Source organism: Sinocyclocheilus grahami, unplaced genomic scaffold (assembly GCF_001515645.1).
Source record: "Sinocyclocheilus grahami isolate Dianchi unplaced genomic scaffold, SAMN03320097.WGS_v1.1 scaffold442.1, whole genome shotgun sequence".
NCBI classification, from domain to species: domain Eukaryota; kingdom Metazoa; phylum Chordata; class Actinopteri; order Cypriniformes; family Cyprinidae; genus Sinocyclocheilus; species Sinocyclocheilus grahami.
This window is the reverse complement of record NW_015505621.1, coordinates 403,894-425,538: the sequence shown is the minus strand read 5'-3', so window position 1 is coordinate 425,538 and position 21,645 is coordinate 403,894. Positions and strand designations below refer to the sequence as shown.

General features: G+C 35.4%; 1 protein-coding gene and 1 long non-coding RNA gene across 2 annotated transcripts in view; both read left to right on the top strand.

The window, feature by feature from the left end:
• The window catches only part of LOC107552142 (homeobox protein cut-like 2), a 177,353-nt gene extending 169,614 nt beyond the window's left edge, over window positions 1-7,739 (top strand). Inside the window, exons 18-22 of the mRNA XM_016233972.1 lie at window positions 1,670-1,673; window positions 1,778-2,065; window positions 3,051-3,239; window positions 4,527-4,803; window positions 6,386-7,739. Of these exons, the coding sequence (XP_016089458.1) occupies window positions 1,670-1,673; window positions 1,778-2,065; window positions 3,051-3,239; window positions 4,527-4,803; window positions 6,386-7,043 (1,416 nt within the window). The 3' untranslated portion in view covers window positions 7,044-7,739. The remainder of the gene's footprint in view (window positions 1-1,669; window positions 1,674-1,777; window positions 2,066-3,050; window positions 3,240-4,526; window positions 4,804-6,385) is intronic.
• Window positions 7,740-14,505: 6,766 nt separating this feature from the next.
• LOC107552166 (uncharacterized) lies at window positions 14,506-21,013 on the top strand. Its single transcript, XR_001604839.1, has 2 exons — window positions 14,506-14,687; window positions 20,968-21,013. It is a non-coding gene; the product is annotated as an uncharacterized lncRNA (long non-coding RNA).
• The last annotated feature ends 632 nt before the right edge of the window (window positions 21,014-21,645 follow it).

Below are 21,645 nucleotides of genomic sequence, written 5' to 3'. Positions count from 1 at the left end.
TTAAAAGAACCAAAGACTTAAACTACTTCAGTCTTTGTGCATTGAATTTATTTAATACACGAGTTTCACAATTTGAGTTGAATTACTGAAATAAATGAACTTTTCCACGACATTCTAATTGATTGAGATTCACCTGTATATACAGTATACACACTAAAGTTCAAAAGTTTGGGGTCAGCAAGATTTTTTAATGTCTTTGTTTGAAAGAATTCTCTTTTACTTACCAAGGCTGTGTTTATAATATTGTGAAATGTTATTACAATTTAACTTGCTGTTTTCTATTTGAGTATGTTGTAAAATGTAATTCATTGCTGTGATCAAAGCTGAATTTTCAGCATCATTCCTCCAGTCTTCAGTGTCACATGATCTTCAGAAATCATTCTGATATGCTGATTTGCTGCTCAACAAACATTTCTGATACTATCAGTGCTGAACACAGTTGTGCTGCTGAATATTTTTTGTGAAAACAGTGATACATTTTTCTGGATTCTTGAATGTAAAGTTTAAAAGAACAGCATTTATTTGAAATATAAATTTTTTCTAACATTATAAATGTCTTCACTGTCGCTTCTGATCAATTTAATGCATCCATGCTCAATAAAAATAATTATTTCTGTAAAAAAAAAACAACAACTTACTGATCCTAAACTCTTGAGCGGTAGTGTAAGTTCAGTAATGAGCTGCTACATGAAGTTCCTGGATTGTTTTTTGCTGCCATCTAGTGGTCAGTAGAATATTGCCAGTGAAAGCTGATTTCAAGCTGATTGGTGAGCATTATTAGTTCAGACTCATTTGAATGTCTGTGTGTCTCTGGCAGAAAAAAAAATGGCGTTTATCACATTTTGGAACCAAACTCTTCAGTTGAACATTAATCTTCACTTGCTGTACTGGTTAAACAAAATAATTGTTTTTTTTTCCCTTTGCATTTTGATAAAAAAAATATAGTGATTAGAATCTTAGAATAATTACAAATCAGGTAAAAAATACAATTAGAAATACAGTTGTATTATTATTATTATATAAAAACATTTTTAGTATATCATTTATAGTATAAATGACAACAGTTTATATTATTACAGTAAAGAAACCGTTCTAGTAATGATCATTTAAGGGGGAAATTAGATTAATTGTCATTGAAATGATGGGAAATGCCAAACATATTACAGTTAGACTTCATTAAATGTATGCAAAATGCTATTTCTTATTTCCTACATGGCTAAATAAATAAATAAGGTATTTTTGGTGTTGTTTTTCCAGTACAAATGTCTAAAAATTCCTAAGTCAAAATAAATTTACTTCAGATGCAAAATGACTTAAGATATTAAGTCTTGTGTTCTGAAAAAAAAAATCTAAATTAATTGAGTTTATGCTGAAAACATGAACACATATTTGTCAGTGGGGTAAGAAAAATAAACTTAATTTCTTGTAAAAAAAAAATAATAACACTTCTTTTCTCACCCCACTGACAGATATTTGTTTTGACAGCTATCTTGTTTTAAGCATAAACCCACTCAATTATATTTATTTTTTATGATGTTTTATGATGTTTTTAGATATTTGTATTGGACACAAGACAGAAATATTGAATATAAACAAAAAATGTCAGTTTTTGTATGAATTAGTATGTTTCTGCTCCTTTTGTTTTCTGGGTTTTGTTATCCGTCCATAGATGTGTAAGATGTGTTGTTTCATAATTTTGGTGTTTTTAACATAACAAATGCACGTAAAATGCTTCTGACTGTGAATACTAATATCATCTTTGGTGGTTGGTTCTCAGATAAGAGCCCTGTGACGAGCCACTCGTCCCCGTCCCCTCCTCCGAGTCCTGAGGACGGTCACCCCAGCATGACCCTGGAGCCCGTGAGTCTGGCGCTGGAGAGCAGTAAGGAGAACCAGCACCCGCAGCACGCCGAGCCCCACGGGGGGAAGAGCACGCCGTGCATGATGGTCCCGCAGCAGCCCCACACACCGCTGGGCATCCAGGAGCTGGTGGCCATGTCTCCGGAGCTGGACACGTACGCCATCACCAAGAGAGTGAAGGAAGTGCTGACCGACAACAACTTAGGTGATTTACAGCACTCTGTGAAAGCACTTTGTAAAATTGGCACTACCGTACAAAAGTTGGGTGATGTTTCTGCTCACCAAGGCTGAATTTATTTGATCAAATGTTGTGTTAACTAAAACGATTAAAAACTGCAATCGTAATAAAAATGAAATGAAATGTAATATGTTTATAATATAAACATTTTATAACTGTTAGATAAAAACATAACCTTATAAAGTTTAGAATATAAGTTCTTATAGTATTAATGAAAGGATTAATGCTGTGTAAAAAATAGAAAACTATAAATATGACAAAATCATGCAACAACATTGCTAAAACAAACTCAAATTAAAATGAAAATATAAAAATAGAAGCTAATTCCAAATATTACTAAAATGCTATAATAATATATACACTACCAGTGATGTTTTTGGAAGAAGTCTCTTCTGCTCACCAAGGCTGCATTTATTTGATCAAATATACAATAAAGACAGTAATAATATGAAATGTTTTTGCAATTTAAAATAAGTGTTTTCTATTTGAATGTATAGTAAAATGTAATGTATTTCTGTGATGCGCAGCTGTATTTTCAGCATCATTCCTCCAGTCTTCAGTGTCACATGATCTTCAGAAATCAGTATAATATGCTGATTTGCTGCTCAAGAAACATTTCTGATTATTATCAATGTTGAAAACAGTTGTGCTGCTTCATATTTTTGTGGAAACTGTGACACGTTTTATTTTTCAGGATTATTTGATGAATAGAAAGTTCAAAAGAACAGCATTTACTTGAAAGAAATCTTTTGTAACACTATAAATGTCTATACTGTCACTTTTGATCAATTTAATGAATCCTTGCTGAAAAAAAAAAACCTTTTAAAAGTTAATGTAAGCAAAAAATGGATTCATTGAGATTTTGAACTGATTCACGTTTAATGTTCAACTGAGGAGCCTTCTAAGACTGTGGGCTGGATTGGTAACTGTGCGAGCTTGCGTGTTGATGCAGGTCAGCGTCTGTTTGGAGAGAGCATTCTGGGATTGACTCAGGGTTCAGTGTCTGACCTGCTGTCCAGACCGAAGCCCTGGCATAAGCTCAGTCTGAAGGGCCGCGAGCCGTTCGTCCGCATGCAGCTGTGGCTCAACGACCCGCACAACATCGACAAACTCCGAGACGTCAAGAAGATGGAGAAGAAAGGTAAGAGAACAGACTAGTACGAATATTTATTCATTCTTCATTTTTGATTCTGTCTCGTTTCATTTTTTGATCTAAATTGTATTAATAAATTCGATTTAAAATAGTGCGATCCAGTGTTATTTATACTCTTATTTATATACTGTTGTTCAAAGGTTGTTATAATTAACTAAAACTATTCAAAATTATTTTCTGTAAATGAAATAAAGCTTAAAATAAAATATAAATATTAGAATAAAAACTTAAACATAAGTTAAATAAGAAATGTTGCCTTGACAGCTAAAATACTACAGTTTCTATAGCTACAGTATATAGAAATGAACTAAAATAAAGTAAAATAAAAAATAAAAACAACAAATGTATTGATATACTATAATATTATTTATTAATGTTTTGAATTAGCTTTTATTTTTACATTTTCAGTTTTCTTTTAATGTTTGTAGTTTTGAAGTTTTGGTAATTTTGTTATGTGCTTTTGTCATTTTTATTTTTATGGGGGAGTAAAAATAATTCTGTACATCTTTAATTTTTATTGTAGTTTCAGTTTTATTAAATTTTGTATTTTAACTTAAGCTTTTTATTATTACTTATGATCCACTTTGAAGATCCAGTTGATCATAATTTGCTAAACTTTTTGCATTTTGATCCAACTTTTATTAATAATATTTACTTTTCAGACAATAACTGGATTCACTGAATTACACATGCAATGTTTTGAGATCCAGTGTTATTTTAGAGTTATTTATGTACTATTATAGTATTTAATATTTGGAATTAGCTTTTATTATTGTATTTTCATGGGGGGGTTTTTTGTATTTATATTGAATATATATATATATATATATACTAGTGCTGTCAAACGATTAATCGTGATTAATCGCATCCAAAATCAAAGTTATTGTTTACATAATATGTGTGTTTACTGCGTATATTTATTATGTTAATATAAATACACACACATACAGTATATATTTTGAAAATATTTACATGTATATACATTTATATATTTATATTATTTTATATTATATATAAATATATTTAATATATAAACATAACATATTTTTCTTAAATATATACATGCATGTGTTTGTATTTATATATCCATAATAAATATACGCAGTATACACACATATATTATGTAAACAATAACTTTGATTTTGGATGCGATTAATCGTTTGACAGCACTAATATATACATGCACTTTCTGTGAAGATGCAGTTGATCATAATTTGTAAAGTCGTCTGAAGTAACTGCTTCAACACAGAGTGTATGTGTCCTGGTTTTCTCCAGCGTATCTGAAGAGGCGATACGGTCTGCTGAGTCCCGGCTCAGACAGCGATTCCCCCGGCGCTCATTCAGACTGCATCAGTCCGGGTCTGACCACGCTGGAGCTCTGCCCCTTCAGCCAGGCTAAGAAACCCCGCGTGGTGCTGGCGGCTGAGGAGAAGGAGGCTCTGAGGAAGGCGTATCTGCAGGAGCCGTATCCCTCGCAGCACACCATCGAGATGCTGGCCGCTCAACTCAACCTCAAAACCAACACCGTCATCAACTGGTTCCACAACTACAGGTCCGAATCCGCTGCTAACCTCGTAAAGACAGCCAGAAGAGAGTTTTGTGTCCAAACTGTTGTTAGCATTTGAAGCGTTGAATGGGAGTTTGGCTCCACCTGCAGGATAATTGAGGAATTAAAAAGTGAGAAACAAGAGAATCGTATGGCTACACCTGTACAGAGTCTAGACCTTATTTATTTATTAAGAGTAATATTGAATCAACCTTAAGCATTATTTTTTTCAAGAATAGGAAAGACCTAATGTTAAAGATCAAAATAAGCACTACAGATGCGAGAATGCGAGATTTGTTGCTGCTGAGGTAGACGCTCTCGCTCTTTCTCTGCTGTCTCTTTGCTATGTCTGACTGTAGAAATGGTCATTAATTCTTCATTTGGGTAGCCTACGGAACAGACATGTTACAGGTAATAATATAATCAAAAAACAAATAATTTTTTAAGCCAGTTTAATAAGTTGAAACGACTTTCACAGTCAATTTGATTCAACTTAGCTCACGTTTAACCGTTGCTTCTTCTCATTGTAGGCTTAGGCTACTTTTTCAATAAATTTTCATGAATATACAAATTAATAAAATGAATTTTATTTATTTTTTGTTACAAATTGTCCATTCATTTATTTTTAACACCGCACCCCCATTTTTTGGTGGGCTACACTCCAGGGGGTGCTGCAGCACCCCTACTCCTCGCGGTAATGGCAATATCCCATAATGAATAGCTCTCGAACTGAAATTGAAAGCGGCATTGAGCCATATTTCTTGATCCAAATGTTAAGACATTTTATTAATAAATTAATTTAGACTGTTGATTTTCAGATGATAACTGGGTTTACTGAATTACACATGCAATGTAGTGAGAACCAGTGTTCTTTTAGTGTATTTAAATATACAATTGTAGTATTTATTAATATTTTGAATTAAATTATATTTTTATCATTTCAGTTTTCTTATTTTAGATGAAGTTTTATTAGTTTTTATGTGCTTTCACCCGTTTTTTTTTTTTTTTTTCAATATTTCTATATGGCTAATTTATTTTCATTTTTGTTTCATTTCATTTCAGTTATTGTTTATTATTCAGCCAGTAACTGGATTTGTTTGGAATGTAGTGAGATCCAGTGTTATTTTTAGTGTTGTTTAGATACTATTTATTTACTATTAAATGTATTTATGTATTATTTATTAATATTTTGAATTAGCTATTATTTTTGTTTGCTTGTTTTAATACATTTTTATTTCACTGTTATTAAATTTCTATTTAAACTTAAATATATTTTATGTGCTTTTGTTCATTTTTATTAGTTTTTATTTCATTTATATAGCCTTAGCTTTTATTCATTTTTATTTCAGCTTTAGTTGGAGTCATTTTAATATTTCAACTTATTGATTTCAGATAGTTGCCAAGACAAGATTTCAAATTTTTTTCCATCTAATATTTATATTTAATTTTATTTAAACTTTATTTCAATTACTGATTTTTTTTTAAATAGTTTTAGTAAACAATACTGGTGAAATCATGTGACAACTATAAAGCATGCTAAACCTAAAATTAGTAAATGTATTTCCTCTTATGGTCTTCCTCTCGACAGGTCCCGCATGCGACGAGAGGTCCTGATGGAGGGTCTCCAAGACAACGACACGGACGCCGAGCACAACAACTACTCCCCACTGTCCGACCGCGACGACAGGAAGCAGCCCTCGGCCGTCCGCAGCCGCCCTCTGAGCGCCGGCCCGTGCCGCTTCGCCCTCAAACAGGAGGCCAGCGAGCCGGGCGAGGACGAGGAGCTCCGTCTGCGGCAGGCCAAATGCTTCTCCGTCGGCGTCCAGTTCGCCCAGCTCAAAAGCGACCCGGAAACGCCCCCGCACCGCTCGCTGGGCGTCAAGGACGACGAACCGCCGAGGAACAGCCATGAGGTAGAGGAGCTGGAGAAGTCGCCCGAGGATCCTGTCAGCTTCAAGGCTTCATCCGAACCGTCCCGGAGCAGCCTGGAGGTGTCGCTCAACTCGCCCTCCGCCGCGTCCTCGCCCGGCCTCATGATGTCCGTGTCCCCCGTCCCGTCCTCTTCTGCCCCCATCTCCCCGTCGCCGGCCCCGAGCCACCATCACCCGCCGAGCTCGCCCTCGCTCAACTCCAAACTCAACAAAAGCACTCAGAGACGCAACGAGAAGATGGCCAACCTCAATAACATCATCCATCGCCTGGAGCGGGCCGCCAACCGCGAGGAGACGCTCGAGTGGGAGTTCTAGACCAAGAGCCTAAGCGTCAGATATTTATAAACACGTTTGAGCTATTTTGATAAAGTCACTTTGGATTCTGCGTCACAGGAGAGTTAACGTAGCGGTGTCATGAAATGCACACTGACGTCTTGTAGATTGCCACTGGGTGAGATTATGAAATATAGACCTCTGTCTTAAGCCATCAAAAAGCACTACTTATTTAAAAACAAAACAAGAGAGAGACAATGACCAAATTTGCTAATTTTTGAATAGCAGTTTTTCAACTTTTGTCTGTAAGACGGGACAGCGAAGTCAAGTGACGTGCGACAGCTTCACGTTGACCGAGGGATAGTCCTAAAAGACTCTAAATAGTGAACATTGCGTATGTATTTAGTTTCTTGGTGACATGTTTTGGATCTTTTGTTATACAAGCGTACAACGTGTGATTGTGTGTGTTGTAGAAATCGTCTGCAATAGCCTTCTCTGAACAAGATGTAGCATGGAACATAATTTACCCTCTATTTCCTCTCTAGATAGTAACCTGTGATATACTTGAGCGATACTATAAAAAGAGAAAAACGGCAAAAAACAAGAAAAAAGGAAATGTAAAAAAAGTCGGTACGATGGTAGATGCATTCTTGATTTCGTGAATGTGTCATTTTTTTATTTTGTTTTTGGTTGGATACTTTGAGGTTTTACACCAGGGTTCTTATGCACAGTTTACACACTGCAAAAAATATTTTTCTTACTCAGTATTTTTGTTGTTTTTCAGTACAAATATCAAAATATTTTTAAATCAAGATGTTTACTTGAGAAGCAAAAAGACACAAGTTTTTGCTTAAAACAAGAATTTTTCGTTTCCCATTCGCAGATGATTTTCATGTTTTAAGCATAAACATATTTTTTTTCAGTAAACAAGGCTTAATATCATAAGTAATTTGCTTCTCAACTGAACTGAAATCAATTGAAAATTAAGTGAGGTTTTGCTTTAAAAATACTTATCAGTGGGATAAGAAAATCTTGGTTTGCCTTCATCAAAGGCAAAAAAATAATAATAATTCTTACCGCATTGGCAGATTTTTCTTGTTTTAAGCAAGTGAAAAATAATTAAATGAATCAGTCTTGTTTTACAGTATAAATATCTAAGCATACATAAATTGAGATTTAAAAAAACAAAACATAAAAAATTAAGCGAGTATGCTTCAACAAGACAAAATATGACAATGTGGTAATAAAAAAAGTGTTCCTTTTGAATTAAGTTTATTTTTCTTAACCCACTAACAGATATTTTTCTTGTTGTAAGCATAAACTCACTTAATTTTGATGATTTTTTTTTCAGAAAACAGGGCCTAACATCTTAAATCTATTCACAATTAAAATATAAATCAAAAATAGGTTTGCTTGTTTCTTGTTTCTTTGTTTTCCCTTTAAGTTTATTTTCCTTACTCCACTGACAGATAATTGTTCATGTTTTAAGCATAAACTCCCTTCATTTTAATTTTTCAGTACACAAGACATCATATCTGAAGTAATTTTGCTTGTCAAGTGAATGCATCTTGATATTTTTAATGGAAAACAACAAAAATACTGAGTAAGAAACTCTGTTTTTGCAGTGCACATTCTCAATAATTCATGCCAGCTCTACCTCACTGTCCCGATGAGCTGGTCTCACACAAACACACTCGGGCCAGTGTACCTCCTGTAGCATAGTTTTCCGCCCAAAGGGTTGGATATAATGTAAGATACGTTTCAGTCGAGTCCCCGACTGGTGGGGTGGGATGGGTTTTCACGGGGAATTGTTAGCATGCATATGGTTTAAACTGATCAGTGATGCAGTCGTGGTCTCGGGTGGCCGTACTTGTGTTCTCATTCCTCATCCATCAATCTTCCACCGACCGTCCCTCCCGATAAATGGCTGCCCACTGCTCCGGGTGTGTGTTCACGGTGTGTGTTCACTGCTGTGTGTGTGCACTTGGATGGGTTAAATGCAGAGCACTAATTCCAAGTATGGGTCACCATACTTGGCCACATGTCACGTCACTCACATGTCACGTCACTCCTTCTGAATGAAACGACATGAAGTCTGATCCTGTGGAGAAGGACTTTATCTACGGCGGTGTGACACTTTATGTGCAGGTCATTTTATAATTATTAAGACACATTTTAGCAGGTTTAAAATAAATGCACTTAAAATTGAATTATGACATACTGGAGATCAGATGAGAACCTGTTTTTAGTGTGCTTTAATTGTTTATTTCGTATCCCATGAGCACCTGCTGTATTTTAGTGATTTTGATACTTATTTCCAGGTGCTCTTTTTACTGCAGGATATTCACTGAAGTTTTATTTCATATTAAAAGGCCAGAAACACACTCTACGCAAGTATACAAACGCAGATGTGAATGCTTGGTCAGTGCATTGCAAGCTGTTTAATTTAATTTAATTTTGTATTTGATTTGATTCGATTTTTTTATTTGAAAAGCATGCATAATGTTTTCCAACTACTTGAAATATATCTCTGAAATGTGTCTTGAGAAATTAGGCCTGTCTCTGTGACAAAACCAGACTCTGTAGACAGTAAGATTTTGAATAAGAAGTGATTTTGCATGTTTAGGTTTACTGACACTGTTCTGGAGGACAGTCCAATGAAAGTGAAGTTAGCACAATTTTGTCATTAGCCAAAATGGCTAAATTCACTTAAAGTTGCAATACTTAAAAAATAAAAAAAGTGTCTTATTTTCCAGTACAAATATCAAAAAAATTATTAAATCAAAATATATTTAATTAAGTTCATGCTTAAAATTATCGAGTTTATGCTTGAAACAAGAAAAAAAAAACTGTCATTGGAGTAAAACAATCTCAATTCAAAGGGAAAACAAGATTTTTTTTTCTTAACTCACTGATAGATATTTTTTACTTGTTTTAAGCATAAAATCACGTCATTTTGATTCATGTTTCAGCAAACAAGACTTAATATCAGGGATGCACGATATTATCGGACCAATATCAGAATTGGCCGATAATGGCTTTAAATGTAAATATCGGCATCGGCCCGATATGAAAAATTATGCCGATATGTCTTGCCGATAAGAGGAATACATTAACTCACATGTGCTCAGGGTGTGCTAGCGATTAGATCACGTTAGCATTGTGGCTCATTCTTGAAGCAAAGTTTTGCCTGAATGTTGATTGGATTCACTGTTTTGGATCACGGCATTTAAACTGAGAAAGCAGTGTACAGAATGACAGTAATAGCACCTCCCCCGGGTCCTAAAGCTCGCTCAGTAAGGAGTTTTAATTCCGTAGGGTGCGCTGTTGGCCTACTTATAATAAAATGAAAGCAAAATACACAAATAACATTTAGACTGTGTTTCTGATTAAATAAAGCAGTAATTTATGCCATAAAATCTTGAGTATGTTTTGATTTAAAGGTCAGAAGCTATAGCTTACATGAACAAAAAAAAATCACAAACATTTAAACACTTAAATTAAATAATTTCATATATCCTGATTTATTCATTAATGTATATAATATGTTATTTTTTAAACAAATTATGAGCTCTAAAAGACTTTCAGAATTCTTACAACTTTTTTGCTTTAGACCATTTACAAATGTTAAATCATAAAATAAAATGTTAAGGTTACCACTGCATCTTTCTGAAAAACAAAATGCAGTGAATAATATATAGTTTATTTATAGTTATTTACAAATCTTCAGTGTACTGTCATTATGAAATAACTTTATTATTGTTTATTTAATTCTAACAAATAAGTTACTAACTAACCAAAATGAAAAATAATTATATATCGGCTATCGGCCAAAATGAGTTGAAAATTATCGGATATCGGCAAAAATCCAATAGCGTGCATCCCTACTTAATATCCTGGGTATTTTTAAGCAAATGTATCTTGATTTAAACAATGCCTAAATATTTGTACTGCAGGAAAAAAAATACAAAAATACTGAGCAAGAAAATCATTTTTGCAGTGTTTATATCCGTGATTCTCAACCTTCTCGACTCAAAGGCCTCACATTGTCCAAAACAATTTTCAAATTTCCCCTAATATAAGACGTTTCTTCCAGTATATTCGTTTTTCTTGTTTTTCCTCTTGTTATATACATACATAAATGTCTGTGCCATTTAATCAGACACGATATTAAGGTTGCTAGCTATAAATGACCGACTTTAACTAAGCTTAGCTAAATTTAGTTGAACTAACTTGCTGATTTCTGTCATAACTGACCTGGAAGAGTAAAGCGCACAAATGCTGTCTGTATTTTGCATCAGTGTATTGCGCTCTGACACTTTTCTCTTGTGTCGATGGAAACACATACTTGCGTAGAGTCTGTTTCAGGTCCAACACTGAATAATACTAAATCAGAAGCAGATGTTCGTTTGCAAAACGCAATAGAAATCTGAACACAACGACCGAAGCAAACACTGTTTTGTGCAACTCTCTCACGAAGTGTTGAAATCACACAGTGCGTCAAAGCTCTGCTGAAAAGATGTGTTCGATCAGTCCAGATGTTCTTCATCGGTCTGTTTTTGCTGCTGTCGATCGATTGAAATGCTGTTTTTTTTATTTATGGTTTTTGAAAACACTTGACGTTCCTTTCCTACTGTATCATGTTTTATACTGGACCAGTACCACACCAGAAAAATACACGCAGCACTTAGAAAATCGTGAATTCTTCTGCATTTGTCTTTGCCTTCACGTCTCGTTGAGGTTGTTAGAAAACACTTGCACATGTCTTAAGAGTACTGAGGATCGGATCTTAAAACATATGTAAATATAAATATAAATATTACACATTTACTGAAAGGGATATATCTTAGGTCCTTGACACTAGCGTGCTGATGATATTTAATAGAGTGTACAGTTATATTAACCAAACACATAGAGCCAGAGGGGGTCTGGCAAGCTTGCCCATGTTCTAGAAACTTCTCTCAGGGTAGACTTGCTTCTCTAAGCTTTACAAAACCTGTCAGGTCACACCACTGGTCAACGTTTACTGTTCCTAACCGCCGTTTGCTTTTGTTTCAGTGTTCTCGACAAAGTGTAAATCTATCGGATCGTGCGATTTGTATATCTGATCAATTGGAAATAAGAATCTCATGTACTATAATTCATACTCTTATGATGATTAATAAGCAACAAACGGTCCAGAATATCTGAACGCTTGTGACTAACGCCGTCAGAAGCCTGTACTGCTGATTCAAGTGAAACAATGACCACTACTTGTTTTTTTTATCTCCCATGTTTACTGCTCATGTAATAAAAATCTCTGATGACAACAGATTTTTAGCCATTATAAACTGCTGTCGTTTACTATGCTTCCTTTTTAACATTGGAAATTTGCATGCCTTTTTTTTTATTTGCAAGGACGAGATTGCGTTTCTTGTATTTTTGTTCAAGAAATCAGCACTAACACAGTTTCACTTCCTACAGGTTATAATGGAGGATGCGGTGTATTTTCCACAAATATGGTACACTTTGACTTTTCTTAGAGGCGCAAATGCATAGTTTTGTGTGAGAATATGAGAAACCATCTCATAGAAAATTAGATCGTTGAAACATTTCAAACCCTTAAAATATCCCACCTCAGAGATCCTGACCTTCAAACTCATGCAAAATGTCAATTTTGACTGTTGTAAGTTTACTATTGACATCTGTTGGATTGAAATTCAATCGAAGTAACTCATTTTAATAACTAAAAATAATCTTCGCTGTTTCCCACCCCTGTTACCGAATGATTTTCCCTATTACCAAAAAAAAAAAAAGATTTTCTGTTTTAATTTTTTATTTGACTGTTTTAGCAATTTTGTTGTGCATTTTTGCCATTTTAGTAGTTTTTCCTCCTCTTTTTTCCCCCCACCTTGTATAGGTGTATCAGGTTGAACTAAATTAAATTAACTAAGTTGCTGCCTTTGCAATTAGATGATTTTTTTTTCAGTTCATTTTTATTTTATTTCAAATAATGCATTTGTTTTAATGCTTTAAGTTTTAGATTAACTTTAATAACCCTGGTCCCAGAACACTTCATATAAACTAAACACAACATCAAATGTTTGACCTCCTGAAGATGATTATCAACCACTTGCTGAAAAGGAAAAAAGCTTGATTTTGTTTTCGCGTTTCAGGCTGTTTAGTACCTTATTTGTGGAAAGTGGCATTCCAAGGTCTAATAAAATTAGAGGTCGTAAGTAACTCGGCCAAAACAAGATTACTTTTAATATCTCTGGTGCTTGAGTGTGTTTGTATTTGAATTATCCCAGAGCCCTCGGAAACACTGGCTTTTTGTTTATTCGAATATTAGCAATTAAACAGCCTCACTGAAGAATTAAAAAACTGTCGGTTTTGCGTATGATTTAGTGTGTGTGTTTGTGTTTGGAGTGTGTGTAAATGAGGCTCTGTGATGATTACAAGATTGAAATCTAACACAAGCAGGAGGCAAAACTCTTTGGTTGTTCCTCTTTTGCGCTGAAAGTCTGGCTAGGTAATAGTCTTTTTTTTCCTCCGTCCAATTTCCTGTAACGTTCTGGTGTGTTTGCACACATTTCCCATGAGCTTATGGCAGAGCACTTAAAGCTTTGGTTGTTAAAGAGAGGACAAATAAATGTCAAATGTCATGTGTCTTTTAATCACATACAGTATGTACCGAGTCATTATTGAATACAGTACATTATTGTATAAATCTATCTTGTCTGTGTGTTTTTTGTTATACCTTGTACTTTTTTATGAAACAAGATTATGAGTAAAAACAAAACCAAAAGCGTTACGTTGCATTAAATGACACACACATTTACAAACAATCAAAAGGCCAGTTGCTTAATGCTTGTTTTCTTGCCATTTTTCAAATTTTCATTAATTTGTCAACAGATTTATAGATTTGGAAATTGACATTCAACATTTTTATTCAATGGATAAAAAAAATAAAAGGTAATTTGAGGACTTTTCTCACAATTTGGACTTCTTTTTACTGGCAATTCTAACTTTTTTTCCTTAAGAGATATAAAGTCGGAATTGAGAGCTATATGAACTTGCAATTAAAATAAAATGTCAGAATTGTTAAGATAAAAAGTCAAAAATAACTTTAAAAATATGTAAAATTATATATATATATATATATAAGAATAATTATCTTAATTCTGAGGGAAAAATGCAGAACTGTGAGATATAAAGACACAATTATTAGATAAAAGTTTTTAGAATTTTTTTTTTTTTACAAAAACAAGCCATACTAAGTAAACCCGAACATATATGGAGTAAATATAAGTGACAACTGTCTATCAAATCAACTTTAAATTGTTACCTTTAATTCACTTTCAGTTCAAGTCAATTTGATATTGTCGACATTATTTGTGCGTCAAGTATTTATGTATTCATCGCATTCATTGGCCCCAGCAACCGGTTACGACATCCACTTCAAAGCTTGTTTACCTATCCGACCCTCCCCCACACGTTCGAACGTGTTGACGCAATCTGCGTCATGACGTCCTGACGTCCTCGCGTCGTGGTAGCTGCCTGCGATGACGACGGGATTCCACAGTGGGACGGGCCGATTCTGTAAATGGCTACGAGGTGCAATTTGTCGATTTGTTCGTCGTTAATCTTCTCTCCTGCGGCTCGGAAGAAAGCGTACACCCGCTCTGCCTAGAAGGCTGCCCTCAGGTGAGTGAGCGGAGTGCTTTTGGCGCGGGATGCGGGTGTTTTTCGGTGTGTTTTAAGGCCTTATCTGAGGGGTCCGCCCTCCGCTCGCGACAACAACAACAACAGACAGCGAAACGGGCCTCGGCTGAGGAGAAATGTCAGAAATGCTTCACATGAGCGGTAAAATACCACCGCGGTTTAGAGCCTGGTGCTATTTAGATGGTTTGGTATAAGCTTGACCGATAGTAGAGGAAGAAACGCGGCCTTGGTGCTCAGTTTTTGTCGGTTACTTCGCTAGCTCTCCAGTCAGGCGGTGCTACAACCGCCGCGAATCTGACTGACAGATCGAGCCCTTTACAGCAGTTCACTATGGTTACCGGTTTAACCTATTGCTGCAACAATAAAACTGACATTCATTACGTATTATTCACCACGATTGTTATAAATAAGAAAACGCTCACTGTTTGAATGGAAACTATGGGCGCCATGGTAAAAGTAATGCTATACGAAATCATAATGCATTATTTTGGATTCGGTTTTTGTGACAATGGTGTATAATATCAAGATACTAGGAGTACTTTTGAGACAATAGCTGCCATGTTGCCAGCATAATAACAGTTAACATAGTTATTGTTAATACAGTTTGCGTTCTGGAAGCTTCTTGCACTTCTTGGAGGAGATCAAAAACTGTTAGCTATTATAATTTGGTGGAGACTATGATTACCATTGCATCATGTGAGTAATTCTTATTGTTTAACTGTAATGTATTAATAATACTGATTTGTGTCCCTGGACCACAAAACCAGTCATAAGGGTACATTTTTTGAAATTGAGATGTGTATATATCATCTGAAAGCTGAATAAATAAGCTTTCCATTGATGTATGGTTTGTTAGCATAGGACAATATTTGGCCCGAGATACAACTATTTGAAAATCTGGAATCTGAAGGTGCAAAAAAAAAATCAAAATATTGAGAAAATCGCCTTTAAAGTTGTCCAAATGAAGTTCTTGGTAGGGATGCACCGATACTGGTATCGGTATCGGGCCCGATACTGAGCTCCTGTACTCGTACTCGTTAAAATGCCCCGATACCAAACAGCATGTGATAAGTGCCATATTCAGACAATGATACACCAACAACAGAACAACAGACAGTAGAATGGAGTTATTAGAGATTAAGGATGTCTACGAAGTGTATGTATGCAATGAATATAATGTTAAACATTCAGTATTAAGGCCTGTATAGCTGATGTGCGCGAGCTGATAAACAAAGCACGCTGAGTGGATTGAGCGTGCAGCGGAGCTGATGCACGAGCTTGTCGAGTGAATATATCTTTCTCACAGACATCACTGGAAAGTTTGTAGTTCGGTCGGATATGTCAAAAACAAGTAAGTAAAACAATGCACTGGTTACTTAACGGTAGGGAGAGAGTGCGAGCGTGCGCACTTCTGTTGTGTGATCTTTGATGTTCACTCACTTAGCACTTAAATCGTAAAAATAACACCATTTATAGGGGCATTCACTATAAATGTCATTTATTTTTAACCTTAGGCATATACGACTTTCTGGCGAAAGTGAATCTAGCAGCGCTACCAGCTCCTTGTTGAGAAAGATAATGTAGCTCTTGAGCGATTAAACTATTTAGTTGATAAAACTGCGGGGCAGCGCTAAAAAGTTTGTTCCAGAATGTCTTGAGTTCGGCCGCAACGTGATCTGTGTGTGTGACTGAACTTAACATCAAACTGCTTCTGTTTCACACAAATGCTGGCACAAACGTGCATGTTCGGCTAGAGTCGCTCTGAACTCGTGCATCTTCGGAAGCGGAGCTGTATCGGAGCTGAAAGTTACAAAAAATGTTGTGCACACCGCCACGCGAAACGACGTCGCGCGCGCTCAACGCGAACTTCCGCCAACACCGCGATGACATTTGCCATGCGCACCTATGTTGTTATTGTTCTTGTTATGCAATAATAAAAAAAAAACTTGCAGACACGTTGAGTATAAATCAGCCTTGAGCGTGTGTGCGTTAGATACAGTGAAGACAATTTTTTTTGTATTGTAGAGAGTGTGTTAATTTGTGCAATGATAACCTACCAGCAATTATTATTATTATTAAAATACATAAGTCAAGAACCAAACCAATCAGCTACGAGGAGAATCACAAGATTAGATTACAAACTTTGATTTGAAGCACAAAAAGTGTCTGAAAATCTGAAAAAATGGATAGTCTGGAAAAAAAAGAAAGTCTGAAAAAGGTTCACCCAACAAATTAGTATTCTGTCAAATCAAATGGTAGATTTTGACTTCCATATTATGGAAAAAAAAAATACTGTGGAAGTCAGTGGCTACCGTCAACTGTTTGGTTACCATCATTCTTCAAAATATATTTTGTGTTCAACAGAAGAAAGAAACTCAACTTGAGTGAGCAAATAACGACAGAATAAATTTTTTTTGGATTAACTGTCCCTCTAACAGCTTGAGGGAAAGAACTACAATCCCATTGCTTCATGGGAGTGGACAGGCGCTAAAGTGTTTGGTGCAATTTGCTTGTCGTGATTCTCTGATTGTTTTTATATTTCTCTGTGGAATCATGAGTAATATTGTTTTACCACCAGGATTTTCTCTGTTGAACATGGTTATTAAAAATATGTTGAAATAATGCGGGCTGATGACTTCATATGCCATCGATAATCAACCTCATAGCAGAATGCCTTTCTTTAAAGGTTTTTAAGTTATCGTTTAAGACCAATTTCCTTGTGGAGAAAATCTGTTGTTTTTTTACTTCCAGAATCCAGCTGTTGCACTCCATACCCACAGTTACCATAGTTTCAGTGCGGTAACTAAGGTATTTTTGAGGGTTGCAGTAGCCTTGGTGCTACTGAAGAGAGAGGCATGTGTTGGGTTTGTTGTGTTTCTGTCAGATCCATGTGGTGCTGCTAGATGATCCTTTGGCTCTTCGGCTGTGTTTTGGTGTTGGGTTTCTCATGTGGTTTGAATCGGACTCATGGTGTGACTTTGGAACGAAATGCATCAGGTTAAAAGTCACTCAACCTGCTGAAGGAGTGCAAATGCATGACATCTAAACACAGCAGCAGATAAAACCTGAAAGATTGTGTGTTTGCACGTCACTGACTGCATGTCGTGGGCCTGGTTGGGCGATCAATAGTAAACCAGAGTGACAGGAGGGCGGGTGGTTAAGTTTATGAATGAACTCATAATGATACACATCTGTTCCTGCTGTTTGTTTAGAGCACAGCAAATCCACAAAGTATTTGGACAAGTATGCCGTATTTAAAAATGCTTTCCATTAGATCAAGTCATCTGTGCACAAATTCTGCAGAAGCTTTCTCTCAGCTTCACTTTTCTTCATCGATTTTAAAATCTTGATGTCTTTGAATCAGTTGGTGTTGTGATGATGTTTAGTGGATGAATGAAGTCTCTTCAATTTACCCACAGGTGTCCTAGCAAAGTGTGGACATGTTCTACTAGTATTTTCACAATGTACCATTCATTCAGACATGTCAAATGTGCAAATATTTATTGGAACTATGGTTGTTTTCTAAATTTGATATGATACCTCGAAATAATCAGATATATTTCGCTTTTTTTTTTTTATGAAAACAAAGTGTTATTTTTATTTTAGGCCTATTAATTACATAGGCTATACATTTTCCTTAATGCATCCAATTTTGTTTCAGGGCTTGAAAACCTTGTGCACTATAGTTAGGTCCATGCAGAAACTTGTGAACGTTGCATAATTGGTTAGCTGGAAAATGTTACATCGCGACCATGCTTTTGGATGTCGTTCGAGCCCATTTACGTGGCTTTGTTCTGGTTTGCCGCTTGGTCATGAATTTCCTCAAATTCAATAATATTTAGGCATTGTTTCTTTTCCTAAATCCTCACCATTTAATCCTCTAATTTCGCAGGTTTATTTTATTGTCATTCACTTTTTATCACCGTTTTCGCATCTCTTACTGTGATAAACATGCGGGAAGGGAAATGAAAGATTTCATGGCAATGAATTAAGAATTTGTTCGATTTATTAATTTGTTCCCTCATTTTAGTTAAATCATGGGTAATTTAGGGAACAAAATTAATGAAACATGGACAGTGGCCACAAGTTAACAAGTCATAGGAACGAATTAACAAGTTGTAGGAATGAATATCCTATCTGTCCTGTGTTCCGCAGCCCTGCAAAGCGCACAATATGAAACAGTTATCTGGGGAAATTAGATACAACATTTCTATTGCTTTTCCATGTTGAAGAACTTTGTGTTGTTTCTATTTTAATGTACTTTTAAAGTTTAAATCACATTAAAAGCTTAATTTGTACATTATGGATGAATGATGATGCATTTATATACCATCACAGTCACTCACACGTGTTCGATCATCGGTTAATCGTTGACATCCCTAATAAGAAGCCACATCAGATCACAATAAAAGTTATTTCAAACACTTGTCTGACATTATGTGAATTAAGTGAATTTGGAATAAAATGTTATTAAATGTGTACAATTTTGTTGGACAAGAGGTTTATAAATGCTTCTCATTACAAATGCTTCTCTTGTTATTTGAATCCACATAACACTAATTGGAACCATTGTATATTTCTTGTTAGTGTTGCAAGTTTTTGTTATTTTCCATCACTGTTAAATCTCCAGCACCACAGCAAATGAAATCAAATTTTTTTATGAAATTTGATAATGAGTTTTTAATTTAAAATGAATGTAATGGAAAATGGATTTATCTAGTTTCTGTTATTTTCTAGTTATCAAGTTTCTGTTATTTTCTTACAGGATGCATGACAATATGACAGTTCCAGTTTAATGAGAAATGTGTTTACTTTCATTATTACAAATTCTTAGAAAGAATTTGTGATTTAAAGCGTTGCAAGTGAAAATAATGACAGCAAAATATAACCTTGCGTCATCCATGAATGTGTCATATGACATTAAAACGGGACATTAAGGTGCATATTTTGCATGAACAGTGTGTAAGGTGGTTATCCATTGGTGTTTTAGTAAAATGAAACCGAATCAGTCCCAGCGGTTGTTTAGGAATGAGAACACACAATGCTGATTGACCTTCAGGACAGTAAGAGTGACATCTGAGATGGGCAGAAAACACTGTATGATTCTTCTGTCCACCTGCAGTCAGTTGACCTGAATGGAAGTGGGGAATTCTCTAGAAAGCTGGTGTTTCTGAATACCCAATACAGATATGAGGCCTGTCATGTGGAATAAGCAGAACCTTCTACCTGAGACAGTGCTGTTGGATATGGGCCAGTATGTAAATGGTTTGGCACTGCATAAAACTACTTTTGCATGTTGAACAGTTTTCATGTACCACATTACACAGTCATTTGTTCGAGTCATGAGACTGCAGTCCAGTTGTAAGACACTAAACGAGCCAATCAGATTGAAGACGGGCTCCTCAGCTGTAGTAAACATAAGCGTTTGCTTGTTAGAGATATGTTTTATCAGTAGTTTCCAGATGGCTTTGGCACATCACTGGAAGTATGTGTTTGAAAATTTTTGTATAGGGACGCTGTTGCCCTCTGGCCATGAATTCACTGAACTCACTCACATATGACTCTCAGGAGACACACTGGATCACTGAAATCATCCCATCCATGACACGGTGTACTTCTGCTCTGTTTAGTCTTTGACAACTTGGGTTTTGTTATCATCTGTGGAACGGCATCGTCTCATTCTTTATGCCTCTTTAGTTAGTAAAGCTTCATAGATAACATTCATAGGAAGAAAAATAAAAACGGTGTTGGTGTTGAGGGTTGGTACACTTCCAGAGAAGAGAAATCAATGATATGGTGTTTCTCATTTGAATTTTAGGTGTGAAAACTTGTTTGTTTTCCTCCAAGCAAACTTGATGTTACAGTTTACTGAAATAAAACGTTTTGTAGCATTTAGTTCATGTCTGTAGTTTTGAGCACATCCATATAGTGTTCTCCTGCAATAAATCAACTTTTTGCAGGTATATAAGGGATATGTAATCTTTGAAAAGGCTTTGAGTCAATTATTTGTGATTAAGCCTAAAATTAAGACAAATTTTCAGAAAACTCAACCCAACTATATGCGTCACTGGCTTGATTTCACCACACAAGCATTCATGAACGGCTCTGCTCGCCTTTGCCCACAAAGTACCATCAGCACCAGGACAGCTATATTTACCCAAGTGTGAAAAGCAGCATTGTCAGAGATGTTATGCAATGTTTGGAATGGAGAGTGATGGCGTGAAAAACTGTGGTCAGATTTTTTTCTCATCTCTCTCCACAGGTTTCAATGTCATAGCACTGAGTGACACCAGCAGCGCGGGATCATCTAAAAGAAACCTCACCTCATTGCTTTTAGGAGTTTGGTAAGATTTAAGGTTTTTTTTTTTTTTTTTTTTTCCACAGAGAAACCATTTTTCCCATCATTTCAACCAAACATTATTATTGTTAGGTAAATTCAAAATGTATAAAGCAAGGATTGAAGGTCCTTTTTATTTTTCCCAAATTCTGTTTTATTTTTTTCCAAATTACGTTTTTTCCATTTAAAATTTTCAGGATTCGATTTTTTTTTTCCATTTGAATTTTTCTAGACTCTGTTCAGGGCTGGCAACATTTCTAAATCCCTGTTAGCCCTTCAGGCAGGTACTCTTCAAATTTTGGTAGCCCGAAAATTAATTTAACTAGCCCAAATAAAAAAAGAATATATATATATATATATATATATATGAATGAGAGAGAGAAAACCAGAGAGGAGTTTAAATGTTGATCAAAAATATTTTCAATACACACATATCAACAAATATGAAGGAAGGAATTTTATTTAACTATAACTATGAGTGGGTTTGGACAATGTCTGTGGTAACATGCAGTACTGAGCCATAAAATTACATGATTTACAGTTCAGATACAGGTTTTCACAAAAACAAAAATCCTATAGAACAGCATTTCAGCCTTTAGACCA